This window comes from Rhinatrema bivittatum, chromosome 6, assembly GCF_901001135.1.
Source record: "Rhinatrema bivittatum chromosome 6, aRhiBiv1.1, whole genome shotgun sequence".
Lineage (NCBI taxonomy): Eukaryota > Metazoa > Chordata > Amphibia > Gymnophiona > Rhinatrematidae > Rhinatrema > Rhinatrema bivittatum.
This window is the reverse complement of record NC_042620.1, coordinates 318,918,188-318,932,643: the sequence shown is the minus strand read 5'-3', so window position 1 is coordinate 318,932,643 and position 14,456 is coordinate 318,918,188. Positions and strand designations below refer to the sequence as shown.

General features: G+C 47.1%; 1 protein-coding gene across 2 annotated transcripts in view; it reads left to right on the top strand.

Annotated features, from left to right (window-relative positions):
- The window catches only part of ZC3H12B (zinc finger CCCH-type containing 12B), a 165,177-nt gene that overhangs the window by 141,602 nt on the left and 9,119 nt on the right, over positions 1–14,456 (top strand). For both annotated transcript variants that reach the window (XM_029607560.1, XM_029607561.1), the window contains exons 3-5: positions 7,694–7,833; positions 8,774–9,008; positions 11,253–11,359. In XM_029607560.1, the coding sequence (XP_029463420.1) occupies positions 7,694–7,833; positions 8,774–9,008; positions 11,253–11,359 (482 nt within the window). The remainder of the gene's footprint in view (positions 1–7,693; positions 7,834–8,773; positions 9,009–11,252; positions 11,360–14,456) is intronic.

Here is a 14,456-nt window from a genome sequence, read left to right as displayed (position 1 = left end):
CTCTAAAATAGGAATGGGCCATTCTGGTCCTTGAGGTCCACCGACCTGTTGGGTTTTCAGGATATCCCTAATGAAAATGCATGAGACATATTTGCATGCATGCAGACCTCTCTTAAGCACATTCATTCAGGATATTGGAAACCTGACTAGCTGGTGGCCCTTGAGGATTAGAATTGCATCAGCTCTGCTCTAGAACCTGGTGCATGTAACCCTGCAGACTAGCCGCTAGGTCATGCCATTGTGTGATGAGTGCAACTCCCTCCCCCTGTAATTCCGAATTTATATGACTATAAGTGATACTTGGACCTTCTCTCAAGAGCCTTGCACCCATTTCAAAATGTTCAAACCATGGGGTGAATTCTCATCAGCCAGAAAACTCTAGAATCCTCAGACTTCTTTCCAAGCATTTAGCTGTGGCTTGCAGTATCCTCTTAAGTAGGCCACTTGTGTTAAGTCTTAAAGATACACTTCTCCTTTCTTAGTGAACTTTACAAGGCTTGTCTCCTCACTGTTTTGTGCCAGCTGAAGGCTGGTGCTGGGCTCAAGCTGCTGCCTTTTCAGTGCAAGGCCAGCGCATGCTATTACTGTGGCTATTAGCCTCCACAGGAAGGGGACTGTGGACAGGATGCTGGGAGCTTGCCCAGCAACCTGTTAGCTAGCTAGCATGCATCTGCCTAGTTCTCCTTTTGTTGGTCTTATGTAATGAGAACATCAGCTAAGCCCTCCATAGTTGCAGCGATTAGTCCTAATGTATAGTATTATTTATTTACGACATTCAATCTGAGATATCACATCGGTTTACATTCAGGTATTTCTCTATCCCCAGAGGGCTTACAATCTAAGTTTTTGTACCTGAGGCAATGGAGGGTAAAGTGACTTGCCCAAGGTCACAAGGAGTGACAGCGGGACTCAAACCCTGGTCTCCTGGTTCATAGCCCACTGCTATTCCTCCTAGTAAAGAAGCAACAGTTTCACTTTATCTCATGACTAGAAGTTCCATTTTGCAACATACAAACAAGTTTTGTGAGACTCTTTGTGGTCAGCTGTTAGTTTCACTACATTTTCTATAAGGTAGGGACAGTATTTCCTCTTTAATTTATCCTCTGGCCTTGATACAATATCTAAAACTTCAGAGCTCTTCTTTCGTTATAGGGAGTGTAATTTTATAACACTGCACATGGCAGTAAAGTCTGCTCTGTGCAGACGGCAGGATTTTCAAAGGTCTGCGCTTACTTCTACATGTAATCGTAAGCGCAGACCTTTGAAAATCCTGACGTCTGCGTGCAAGTCTGATCCCCACCCCAATGCCGCCTCCAGTGAGCGCACATAAAACTAAAGTGACTGCGCTGTTTCCAAAGCGCCACATCTGCGCAGAAAACCGCGCTTTTTATGGCTTTAAGAAATTGGCAATTGTATCATCTTTTCTGATGCCATTTCTAGATAGATGTATGCGTTTTATAATACCAGTTTGTTGGGAATTGGCAACAGTGCGGGAGGAAAAATATCTCACCCCATAATTGGAGCAAAGTGAAAGTGTAATGCGAGGATGACCCATAGATTTGATCCCATTTGCTTAAATGCGCAGTGACTCATCGTGACGTGTTCTGACTAGGGCTTTCACTGCGATGCGTAAAGTTGGACAGATTCCAGTTTCTTACACTATGGAAAGCGCTAGTGCTGCATTACTCAGTTTTATCATACATTGACTTCTCAAGGCAGCCATGAATGCCTCATTTCATGAAACAATCTTCAGTCATCATTTACATTGAATTTGAAAGATGCAAATCCAAGTTGTGGACATTAGCATGAATCAAAGAGGAATCCTGTGAAATGTTCAGACTCCCAGGAGTCTACTGCTTAATGCCAGATACCAGAGTACCTGCAGTCCCACTTGTACACAGAGAAATTGATTCTGGCATTGCTATCATGCAGTGTGTCTCGGAGCTGCTCTTAGGTAGCCAGAATAGCTGTTGACATTTGTCTCATGTGAAATAGCACAGTGCTGCAAAAGCACAAAGCATGTAATGTGAAGTCTGGAGCAGGGGATTTCCCATTCACAGACTGGCTTTCCTTCTCCAAGCAGTAGCAGATCCAATAATAGCCCAGAAGGAATAAAATATATGTAATAAGTCCCCTTGGGGTGAATTTTCGGAGCCCCACTGAGCATTGTAACCGGGGATCCTTAGGTGAATTTTCAGCCCCACCTCACCAAGGTGATTTAAAATTCTCCTCTATGCAGCTGGGCAAAATTTTAACAGCTTAGATTTAGAACAGTTTTGTGTGGTTGGGATTGCCTAACTGAGTCAGGAAAATAACCCCAGAAAGCTGTTCTTTTTTCTCCTAAGATAAGCAGGATGGTAGTCCTCATACATGGGTGACATCATCGGATGGAGCCTGGCACGGAAAACTTATGTCAAAGTTTCTGGAACTTTGACTAGGCACACTGAGCATGCCCAGCATGCCCTAATCCACATGGCCACGTGGGATTCAGTCTCCCTTTTTCCACAGAGCTATTGCATCATGGTTTCTGAGCTCATGTTATCTTCTAAAGTTTTTAGAAAACTTTCACCTATTTGGTCGGTGTCTATCGCGGTTTTTTCCCTATCGTGGGTCCTCTTGGTTCCTTCTTGCTTCCAGTTAGGTTTTTCGTTGGTTTAGTAAGTTTTCTTTCAATCCATTCCCCCGTGGCAACAGTGCTTTGGTGCCCGCAATGTCTGTTGCCCGTCGCTTTCTCTATTGTTTTTGCCCTTTGAGTTTTACCTCTTCATGACCTTGTCAGGGTTTTTTTGATGCCCCTAATTCCCGAGGACCATGTCCATCACAGACCCACACGAGGTGTGAATCCTCTGCTTGGGGGCATCGCACAATTTTCGGGGGTACTGCACGTGCGACCATATGACCCCCAAAGGATGTCACGCTTGCCTTGACAATATGGTGTAGCTCTTTGGGGCAAGGAAGTCCAAGCCATCAACCGGCATCAGTGGCATCAACGCTGAAGGACTACGGCACTGATGGACACTAAGCCATAGACATCGGCAGGGCCACCTGCTCCGTTAAAGTCATTGGCAGATAGGGGCATCGGGGACTGGCCCCTGTCAGTCTCTTCCAGGTTGAGGACATCAGGTTTGTCACTTTTGACCTTGGCACCAGGGAAAGACCAGGCTAAGCACCAAAGGAAGCCAAGGAAGCATAGGCACCAGTAGTCCTTGATACATGGTGCCAGGCTTGGGTTGGTGCCAGCTCTTGCCACGATGCCCCCGAAGTGACCCTGTGGTGAGGAGTGCCTGACCTTCATCGATTCCAGACTTCCCAGGCAGTCTCCACCGGTCCAGGTGTCTGTCATCGATCCACCTTGCGATTCCAAGGAAGATCTGACCACCCCTCCTACCTCCCAGTCCATTTTGGCATCAGCAACGTTTGAGGAGGAGTTGGAGCACTGAGTCCAGCTGGCGTTCGACCGGGCACTCCGGGGCATAGAGCTGGTGGCACCGACAATATCAGTGCCTGGGCTCTCCCTGCTTGAACCACTGCTGGAGCATCTCAATGTGCTCATCGGTATGTTACCAACCCAGGTGGTGCCGGTTCCCAGGGTGCCATCGATGTCCGGCGGAGCACCAATGCTTCCCCTGACCGATGTGGTGGTCATTGCCAGTTCCTCCAAGGAGGAAGCCCCATCAGTGCCGGTGCCAATCCCACGGCCTGTAGTTCCCCCGTCCAGCTCTGCCAGGTCTGGCATCAGTGCCTAGACCCCTGGACAAAGGCTGAGCACCTAGGGCCCCATCCCCTGTGGATTACAGCAAGGATGAGGCACCTTATGACCCCTTGGGGGGATGACACTGTGGAATCCTCCTCAGAGTACTTGGAAGGTCTCCCCTCAGAGCCTTCTCCTCCAGAGGAGTGAAGGAGGTCTTCCCCTGAGGACCCAACCTTTTTAGGCTTTGTGCGGGCAATGGTGGAAGCCATCCTGTTTCAGTTAATGACGGAGGAGGATGCCCGGCACAAAATACTGGAGATCCTCCAGTTTGTGGATGCTCCTAAAGAGATTGTGGCGGTCCCGATGCACGGGATCTTTAAAGAGTTGCTGTTGAGGATTTGGGAGCACCCCCTCTTGGTTTCTCCTGTTAACAGGAAGGCGGACGGGGTTTACCTCGTCCAGCAAGCTACCGGATTCAACAAGCACCAGCTGGCACACCAATCAGTAGTGGTCGAATCCACTCTCAAGAAGGCCAAGTGCTCCTGGATCCATGCTTTGGTGCCCCCAGGGAGAGAGCCAGAGCACTGGACGCCCTTAGGAGGAAAGTTTTTCAGGAGGCTATGCTCATTGCCCGCATTGCCTCATGCCAGCTCTATATGAGCCAATACTCTCGCAACCTCTGGAAGCAGGTGCAGGAGACGGCCAAGTGGCTACTTCAGCAGCAGCAAAACATCTTCCTGTCGCTGGTGTGTCAGGGCCTGTAGTGTGGAAAACAAGAAATGCACTCCACCTACAATGTTTTCGAGACAGCAGCGAGAGTCTCTGCAGTAGGAATCAGCACCCACAGAATGCCATGGCTGCGGGCCTCAGATCTCCAACCGGAGATACAGGAAAGACTCACTGACCTGCTGTGTACATCTCTTCAGACATAGGGTAAGGGACGCGGTGGCCCAGTTGCAGGATCATCATCGACCCTCCAACAACTCTCCGCTAACACTTCAGACCTGCCCTCCTCAGGCAGGAGGTTGGTGAGTTATGGCCCGAGGAAGTCTTTCTACTTCCAGAGGAAACACTATCCTCTGGCCCCCTCGCTTCTGTTCTCAGAAGGTGAGCTCTCGTGGCCGCCCAGGCAGCAGTGGGCTCCCAAGCCCCAATAAGCGCCCCAGCCAAATCCTGGGATGGGGTTTTGACTGGATCATAGGGAGCATTAGTTAGCCACCCATATCCAAGACACTGGATCTTCTTTGTGAACCGGTGGCCCAGTATAACCTCAGACCAGTGGGTTCTGTCCATTGTCCGCCAGTGTTGCCGATTGAACCTTTTGGGTTTCCCACCAAATTCTCCTCCTTGCCCATTTTGGGGGCCGGTAGTGGATCAGGAGGTACTCATTCGGGAGCTCTCTGCCCTCTTAGTGGACAAAGTGGTTGAGCCTGTCCCACCAGGGCAAAGAAGGTAGGGATTCTACTCCTGGTATTTCCTGATTCCAAAGAGAGTAGGGGACTCCATCCCATCCTAGACCTTAGGGCCTTGAGCAAGTTTCTCAGAAAAGAAAAGTTCAAGATGGTTTCCCTGGGCACCCTGATTCCCCTCCTGCAAAAGGGGGACTGGCTATGCTTTCTCAGTTTGATGGGTGCCTACACTCACATAGAGATCTTTCCAGGTCACAGGAAGTATCTCAAATTTGTAGTGGGAAAAGCGTACTTCCAGTACAGAATGTTGCTCTTCGGGCTAGCATTGGCCCCATGTGTCTTTACCAAATGTTTGGCCGTGGTGGGGGGCGCACCTCCGCAGACTGGGAGTGCATGTTTTCCCTTATCTGGACGATTGGCTGGTCAAGAGCGGCTGGATGGTCAAGATCGGTCCTTGCACTTGACCATCCAGGTTCTGGAGTCACTAGGGTTTGTCATCAATTACCCAAAGTCTCTCTTCAGCCCGTCACCTAATTGGAGTTCATAGCAGCCCTGCTAGACACAGCTCAGGCAAAGGCCTTCCTACCGCACGCCAGGGTGGTCACCTTGGCATCCATAGCAGAGGTGAGTCAACAGAGCCAGTAGATGTTAGTCCGGCACATGTTGAAGCTGCTGGGTCATATGGCCGCAACCATCCATGTCACTCCCTTGGCACATTTGCACATGTGCAGAGCCCAATAGATCTTGAGGTTGCAGTGGCGCCAGGCCACCCAGAACCTTCAGGAAAACATCCGCATCACGCCATCCCTCTGGGACTCCTTTTCCTGGTGATGTGTCCTTTCAAATTTGGAGCAGGGAATATCTTTCCAAAATATCCCTACCCAAATTGTTCTTTCCATGGATGCAAACATCCTGGAGTGGGGTGCCCATTTGGGGGCTCCACACCTGGGGTCTGTGGTCAGCTCAGGAAGTATAGTGTCACTTCAGCTTCCTGGAGCTCCGAGCGATCAGGTACACTCTATGGACTTTCAGTGATTGGCTGTCCAACAAGATTGTCCTGATCCAAGCAGACAACCAAGTTGCCATGTGGTATGTCAACAAGCAAAGAGGAATGGGATTGTACCTCCTGTATCAGGAAGCGTACAGATCTGGTCCTGGGACAGTAGGTTTGACCAGTCTGTCTTCCAGAACCTGTTTGAGGTATAGAACCCAACTATCCCTACCTAGAGCCCATTGGGTTCAGGCTGTCTCCCCCTGTGGTGGTTGTGCCCGTTGACACCTGGTTGGTGCTTGTTCGTCCCCTTTTGTGTTGGGGAGCAGCCTGTAGCTAGGGATTCACCCATGTGTGAGGACTACCATCCTGCTTGTCCTAGGAGAAAGCAGAGTTGCTTACCTGTAACAGGTATTCTCCTAGGACAGCTGGATATTAGTCCTCTTGAAACCTACCTGCTACTCTGCGGGGTTGGGTTTCTCCTATGATTTATTATTTTATTTTTATCTTAATTCTATACTACGAGACTTATCTTAATTCTATACTACGAGACTGGACGTGTGGATTAGGACATGCTGGGCATGCTCAGTGTGCCTAGTCAAAGTTCCATCCGATGATGTCACCCATGTGTGAGGTCTAACATCCTGCTGTCCTAGGAGAACACCTGTTACAGGTAAGCAACTCTGCTTTATTTTGCTAAATGCATTTGCCTTGCGAATTTAGGTGGCTAAATTTAGCATGTTATTGGGCGAAAATGTCTACAACAGAGGATTAACCAGCCAACTCTCAAAATCAGTTGATTAAACTTTTTCAAACTCTACCTTTATGAAAATGAGACCCTAGGTAAATTGCCATTTCTGAATAAGAACCATTCAGTAGCTCAAAAAGGGTGAGGAGTCCCACTAAAGATAAGAGACATCCTGTAATCTCCAGTAGTGAGAGCCTTGTGGCAAACAGTAGCCCAGAGCCATCTGTAAAATCCCCAGTTAACAGAGTAACAAGCCACTCAGTCATTAGTGCAGTCTGCGAATGCTTCCTAAATATTTGGAGTGCAATTTACTTTGCTTTGAATGTGTAAGCAGAATAGGTTACAGCTTGTCGATTTGACTGCCCTGTGGTAATGCAGGAACCCTTTGAAGGATACTGGGTTGTAGATCAGCATTTCCTAGACAGTGAAAAGCATCCACCCTGGATCCAGATGTGAAGGCAATCTCGTCTCAATTTGATATGAGCTGCTGTGAACGTTCCCATTTCTGGTTTTGCAGTTTTGAAAAGTCATAACTTGGTGTGATCCTACTTCTTTCAGTCATAGTCGCAGGGACCCTTTTTAGTTCAGGGAATTGGAAGCGTTAGGCAGAGGAGGAGCAGATTTCATGTCACAGTGACCTGGTTTTTGCACCCATTGATGACTATTCTGGAGCAGGGTGGGGGTCCACGCATGCCGCTCCCTCTTTGCTTAATTCTAATTCTTGAGTGTATATGGGAACATAAACTAGTGCTATTTCCTCACACAACCCTAGTGGCCTGACTCCTCTCATTTGCTAACTGTCCCTCATTCTCTCCTGCTGCTCTGAGGTCCTTTGTTCTCTTTTCTCTCAGTCATGGGAACAAGGAAGCCTTCTCTTGCCGAGGGATACAGCTGGCTGTAGACTGGTTTCTGGAGAAGGGACATAAAGACATCACTGTATTTGTACCAGCGTGGAGAAAGGAGCAGTCCCGGCCTGATGCACCCATCACAGGTAAGGACTCCACGTGAAGCCCCGAGAGCTGACCCCTCAGTGCCAAATCACATCTGAAGTAGCCATTCTCTAAGCGCTGCTATGAGGCTCTTGAATACAAATAGCCATCACCAAACTGGACTCCCTGAAGAATGTTATTGCTCCATGGGAATAGTTTAATATTCAGACCAAAACAATATAAAATCAAAACATTTTTTGGCAAAACCTGAAACATTTGAGGGGAAATTGTAAGTTGAAAGTTTCTGTTGAGAAGCATCTAGAAAGTGCTGTATTTTGGCAACTGGAGGGCATGCAGAGTAATCATAGAAACATTTTTTAATTTCAAGAGCAGAGGCTAGAGAAAAACCAGGACTTCTCTGCGTCCTTGTAAAAGGATCTCTTTCATTCTTTCTATTCTTTCTATTGCTCATGTGTGACTGGAGAAAAGACCATTGGGTCCTAGGTATAGGGAACATGTTGGAGATAACTGGGAAACCTCTGTTTCTAACTGTGACTTATGGGTTCTTTGTTGAAATCACCATGGATTTTCATGCTAAATTTCTCTCTCTGCTCCTGCTATTTGGGTTCTGGGTAGCAAGGCCATTGTATCTTGACTGATCCCTTCTTTCGTTATTGCATGTAGGCACTTGATTTATGGATGATTGTAGCACAATATGTGACAGTAGCACCGGGTGTTAGTTGCTGTTTAATAGCTGTAGTTGCTCTCTTAGATCTTGGTGTATTCCAGTTTTTTCCCCATAGAGACAGACTGGGAGAAAAGCCTTAGTGAAGCAGGCCCTTAGTCCTATTGAACGAGAAGTTGAATGAACTTTTCAGTATGGTACTTGGATATCACCTGAAAGTGTTCTTTCTGGTTAAGCTTTTTTTCCTCACTAACAAAGCATTGGTATTGCCGTGTGGAATGCCTCTCTCACCATGACCTCTCTATAAATGTTCTCAGATCAGGAGGTTTTACGCAGGCTGGAGAAGGAGAAAATCCTGGTGTTTACCCCATCTCGGAGAGTGCAGGGCAGGCGAGTGGTATGCTACGACGACCGGTTTATTGTCAAGCTGGCCTTTGACTCTGATGGCATTATTGTCTCCAATGATAACTACCGGGACCTTCAAAACGAGAAACCAGAGTGGAAGAAGTTCATTGAGGAGCGACTGCTGATGTATTCCTTTGTGAATGACAAGTAGGTCCTCAGAAAGCAGGTCACAGCAAAATCAGGGCTTCCAGAAGCATTCTTGCCAGGCAAATTAGTGAGGAAAAGAGAGGTTTTCAGTTTTTAAAATTATTTGCCAATGCTTGCCATGTAAGAGGATCTAGTATTGTGTCTCAAGAGCTAGACACAAAAAGCACAAAGGAAGGCGATCTATAAAAGCCGTCAGGATGAACAAAGAGAATAGATGCCTGTAGTCTTTTGTAAATCCTTAATTGAAGTGGAGACACAAGGGTAGCCCGACTCTGGCCGAGTTTCGCCGTCTCAAAACGGCTGCCTCAGGGGCTTACATATATCGTCTTGAGTTCCCAGTTTTTGTACAAACAAAAAATGTAAGATGATCATATAAGTGACTAGTGGAGATCCAGTTTTGAAAGCGCTCAAAGACGGAACACTGTTGTGGATCATATAGTCACTTATATGATCATCTTACATTTTTTGTTTGTACAAAAACTGGGAACTCAAGACGATATATGTAAGCCCCTGAGGCAGCCGTTTTGAGACGGCGAAACTCGGCCAGAGTCGGGCTACCCTTGTGTCTCCACTTCAATAAAGGATTTACAAAAGACTACAGGCATCTATTCTCTTTGTTCATCAAGAGCTAGACATAATGGGGTCCATATTCATTCAGATGTTTGGTGGACAAGGTATCCGGCTACAGTTAGCCAGATGACTTGCCCCGGATATTCAGTGGGATAAACATCCTACTGAATATTCCCAATTTAAGTTATCCAGCTAACATTAGCCGGATAACGGTAAATGTTTAAAACAATCTGGCTAATCGTAGGCAAATAACTTAAGACTTGACTGGCTATATTCAAATGACTATAGCCGCTGACGTGTTAATAAAAAAACCCCCCAAAAACCAAGATTGTGGGCCTAAAGCCCCAACCATTCCAACGCTCTGTGGGGCTGAGCCTGCCGCCTGTTCACTGCTCCAGAAATGGCCTGTGTTGGCTGATGTAGCAAAACCAGAGGCCGGGGTTGGTGACTGTTTTGCTAGAACCACAGGCTTCCACTGAGCACTATGGTGGGAGGATTAGGGTTGGGGTGAGGGGAAGGAGGGGGAGCCCTGGAAGTTGGGGAAAAAATAAACCGGACCAAAGATCGGGGGGGAAGGGGGCGAGACCGTTGGCTTTTGCTATAGCAGCCAATACAGTGCATTTTTGGGAGCAGGAAGCAGGTGGCAAGCTCAGCCCTGCAAGGAGCGGGGCTGGTTGGGGCCTTTTGGAATGCAGGGGTTTTTTTCCCCATTAGCATTGCCTCTTAACTGGATATCTTTTGAAGGTTTCCAGTTAAGTGGCAGGTTATCCAGCCACACAAAACCAGCTAACTTTAGACCTGTTCGGAAGCAGGTCTAAAGTTATCCGGCTAACCTACCCAGACATACCCGATATTTAGCTAGGTTAGCTGAATATTCAGCCCCTCCCTAGAATGCCCCCAAAACACCCCTTTGTATCCAGCTATAATTTAGATGGATAAGTGGTTGAATATGCCACAATTGTCATCTTACACTGATAACATTTGAGTTATCTACCTCAATATGTTCTTACACAATTTTAGCAAAGCAATTTGGAAGGTGAGACTGTCTCCTGCATCCCACAATTCTTTAGTTCAAGGCTTTACTAGAAATAAATAGCCAGGCTACTACGAAATTCATAATGAAAGTTTCAGGACCCATCAGAGACTAACATAGAAATGACGGCAGAAAAGGACCAAACGGTCCATCCAGTCTGCCCAGCAAGCTCATGGTAGCATCTGCCGTGACGTACATGTTGACCCCATACTTATCAGCTTCCCAGACCGTAAAAGTCAGGGCCCTTGTTTATTGCTGTCTGAGTCCAATTCACCGTTACCTCTTGCCGTTGAAGCAGAGAGCAATGTTGGAGTTGCATCAGGAGCAGATTGTAGAGTGAGCCTTAGAGGAAATGCGCCCCACCATGCAGAGGTTCTCTGGTTCAGTGCCTGGGTCAGGTCAGCTGCGGTGGGGATACTGCAGAGGGAGGGAGTCATGGTCAGCGTTAAAGGTGTCACCTGGTGGCACGATTAAGAGGAGCCCTGGTGCATGCCTCCTGGCCTCAGTAGTTGTGAATGAAGGCTCATAGCACCAGGATCGCAGTACTGGCTTTGAGTGAGCTGTAAATAAAAGGAGGAACTACCGGAGGAAAAAAATACCCCTTCGAAGCTAACTTGTAAATGTTTCTTCTCAAACTGCAGGTTCATGCCTCCAGATGACCCACTAGGTCGCCACGGGCCAAGCCTGGAAAACTTCTTAAGAAAAAGGCCTGTGATTCCAGAGCATAAAAAACAGCCATGTCCCTATGGTAAGACCAGAACTGTACTGAAAAGAAGCCACAAACTATCTGCTTACCCCAAATCTTAATCCCCCAAAAGGAGCACCCTGGGGCACAGCAAATGGCTGCATTATTTGTTTGACTGTATGAAAATTAGAATATCCGATGTTTAGGTTTTATTTTCTTCTCCCTGCTCAAGGTTCAGGTCAAAAAGTTATCGGCAAATCTAAAATTGGGTGCTCAGTGGGGAGGGGGTTCTTTTATTTTGGGGCTGCAGATTTTGTATAGAGAGCATTGAGTTACAGAAGGTTCTGGGAGTTGATGACATCCTCTGTACATACTGTAAAAAGGTGGGGTGTCAGCTTGGTTTGAAAATATTGCAGGTTACTAATTCTGAAAGGAGTTATATTTAGTTAAGACCGAGCGGACATACAAGCCCAAAATCAATTTAGAAAAAACAAACTCTTGTGTGGTCATTTTGGCATTGACTTATGATGCTTCCACTTTATTATTTCTTCCAGGGTTTATCCCAGGACAAGAAGGATGCTAGTCCTCACATATGGGACGTCACTGACGGAGCCCTATTGCTGGAAAACTTCTGTCAAAGTTTCTAGAAACTTTTGACTGGCACTGTGAAGGCACTGAGCATGCCCAGCATGCCATGATATGCTCTGCCATAGGGGTCTCACTCTAGCCTTCGTTTTTCCGCACTGCTGTAAGCATCGCGGAGATAGGAGCCCTGTGAGTTTACTCACAATTCTGACTGAAAAGTCAACTATTTTTCACATATTGTCCCCATTTGGGATCTCACTCTCCCTTTTGTCACAAGACGGTGACAAATTGATGGCGTTTTTGAGTTATAAAAACGAGATTTTTTTCTCACAAAATTTTTCATCGACGGCTGTCGATACTGACATGGCTTCGGGTTTCAAAAAATGCCCGATTTGTAATTGGACCATGTCAGTCACAGACCCACATCTAGAATGTGTAGTCTGTTTGGGTGAGAAGCATGATATTTCATCATGCCAACAATGTCAGGAGATGACCCCGAAGGGTAGGAAACTTCGGCAAGAAAAGATGGCACATCTTTTCCAACTTCAACTCCTTCCATCGCCTTCCACCTCAACCAAATCATCTCCAACAGGAGTTACAAAGAAACTCCTCCTCAAAAAACGTCGACTGGAAGGATCCGGAGAGGCGGCATCGCCAACCCCTGTCGACGTCATCGGCAAGGTCAGTCACCGATCCGTGGCCTAAACATAAACATCGAAATCGTTGAGCCTCAGCGTCACCGTTGCTTTCCCCCCCAGGGGGAATCGAGTGCAAAGCAGCATAAAGATACGGATCTACTGCTACCATCCACACCTACTCCGGTACCGCCTTCACAGTCACCGCTATCGACTCCTCCATTGGTGCCGATCCTCCCATCTAGTTCACAAGACTTATCTGCACTCATCAGAGAAGCAGTGATGGAAGCCTTGAAGAATCAGATTCTGGCGACCATGCCGATGATGGCGACTACGCCGAAGCTGGCGAACGCGCCGATGCCGGTGACGTCGCCTATACCACTCACGTCACCGATGCCGGTAGTACCGATACCGATGACAATTTCAATGCCTGTGACATCACAGATACCGGGATTGTTCCCGATGCCGGCGACATCGATTCCGCCGATGTCATCGATGACGATTCCCACATCGATGTTCTCTTTTTTACCAACATCGATGTCGATGGCTTCATTGTTGATTGTAATTTTTGACTTATTCCTACTTATTGTTATCTTTCATTTACGTGAATTTGTTACTCTTGTTGTTTTCCCTTTGTTAAACTGTAAACCGATCCGATATGGTAATTTACTATGAAGGTCAGTATAAAAAACTGTTAAATAAATAAATAAATAAATTCATTGGTTCCACAGCCGATATCCATCTACACTTTGGCCCTGATGATACAACACAGCAAAAAGACATCGGTATCTACCAAGAAGGCATCGACCACACTAAAATCTTCGATGCCAAAACATCCGCCAACAGTGCCATACCTTACTGAGGCTTCAGGATCTACAGAAGCAGCACTACATAGTATCCTTACCAAACGATACCAGGAGTTATTAGCTTCCTTGCCTTCTGATCCCAGAGAAGAGAATCCTCTCGAGGAACCCTTACCAGGACCTTCTGGTCTTCCTCCTTCTCCTCCTAGGACTACAACACCTCATCAACAAACTCAGGAGTATGACACTTGGTCTGACACCGCCTCGGATACATCCTCAGAAGCCTTTATGTCTGAATCATCACCACCACATATCAGAAAACAATCTCCTCCAGAGGATTTCACTTTTACAACATTTGTACAGGAGATGGCGGACTCCATCCCCTTCAAATTGCAAGCAGAGCAGGACACCAGACAGCAGACTTTGGAGGTACTCCAGTTTGTCGACCCTCCAAAGCAAATTGTTGCAATTCCTATACATGATGTTCTTTTGCAACTGCAACACCGTCTCTGGGAACATCCCTGCTCTGTCCCAGCATGGGTAGTACTTACCTTGTACAATCCACGCCTGGATATCAGAAGCCACAACGTCCCCACCACTCTGTAGTTGCGGAATTGGCACAAAAGCGCTCAAAAAGAACACTAACACATTCCTCTAACCCCCCGGGAAAAGAACATAGATTTCTTGATTCCCTGGGACGAAAGGTCTTCCAAGGAGCTATGTTGAACTCCAGGATTTCTGCCTATCACCTATACATGACACAGTATCAGAGGAGCCTATGGAAACAAATTCAAGAATTTGTCCCATCTCTTCCTACTGAATACCAAGAAGCTGCCCAAGCCATCATTCATAAGGCTGTGGAAGCCGGAAAGCATGAAGTCCGGGCAGCCTATGAAGGATTCAAGACTGCTTTAAGAGTGGCTGCATCTGGCATCAGTGCCAGAAGATGGGCATGGCTCAAGGCCTCAGATCTGAGACCCGAGGTGCAAGACAAGTTGGTGGATCTTCCCTGTCAGGGGGACAACCTCTTCGGCTCTAAAGTCCAAGATGCTGTGTGTCTGTTAAAAGAGCATACATAAACAGACAGTTGTCTTCCCTTCTGCAGGATCCCTCTACTCACAGTTGGCGTAGGCCTCA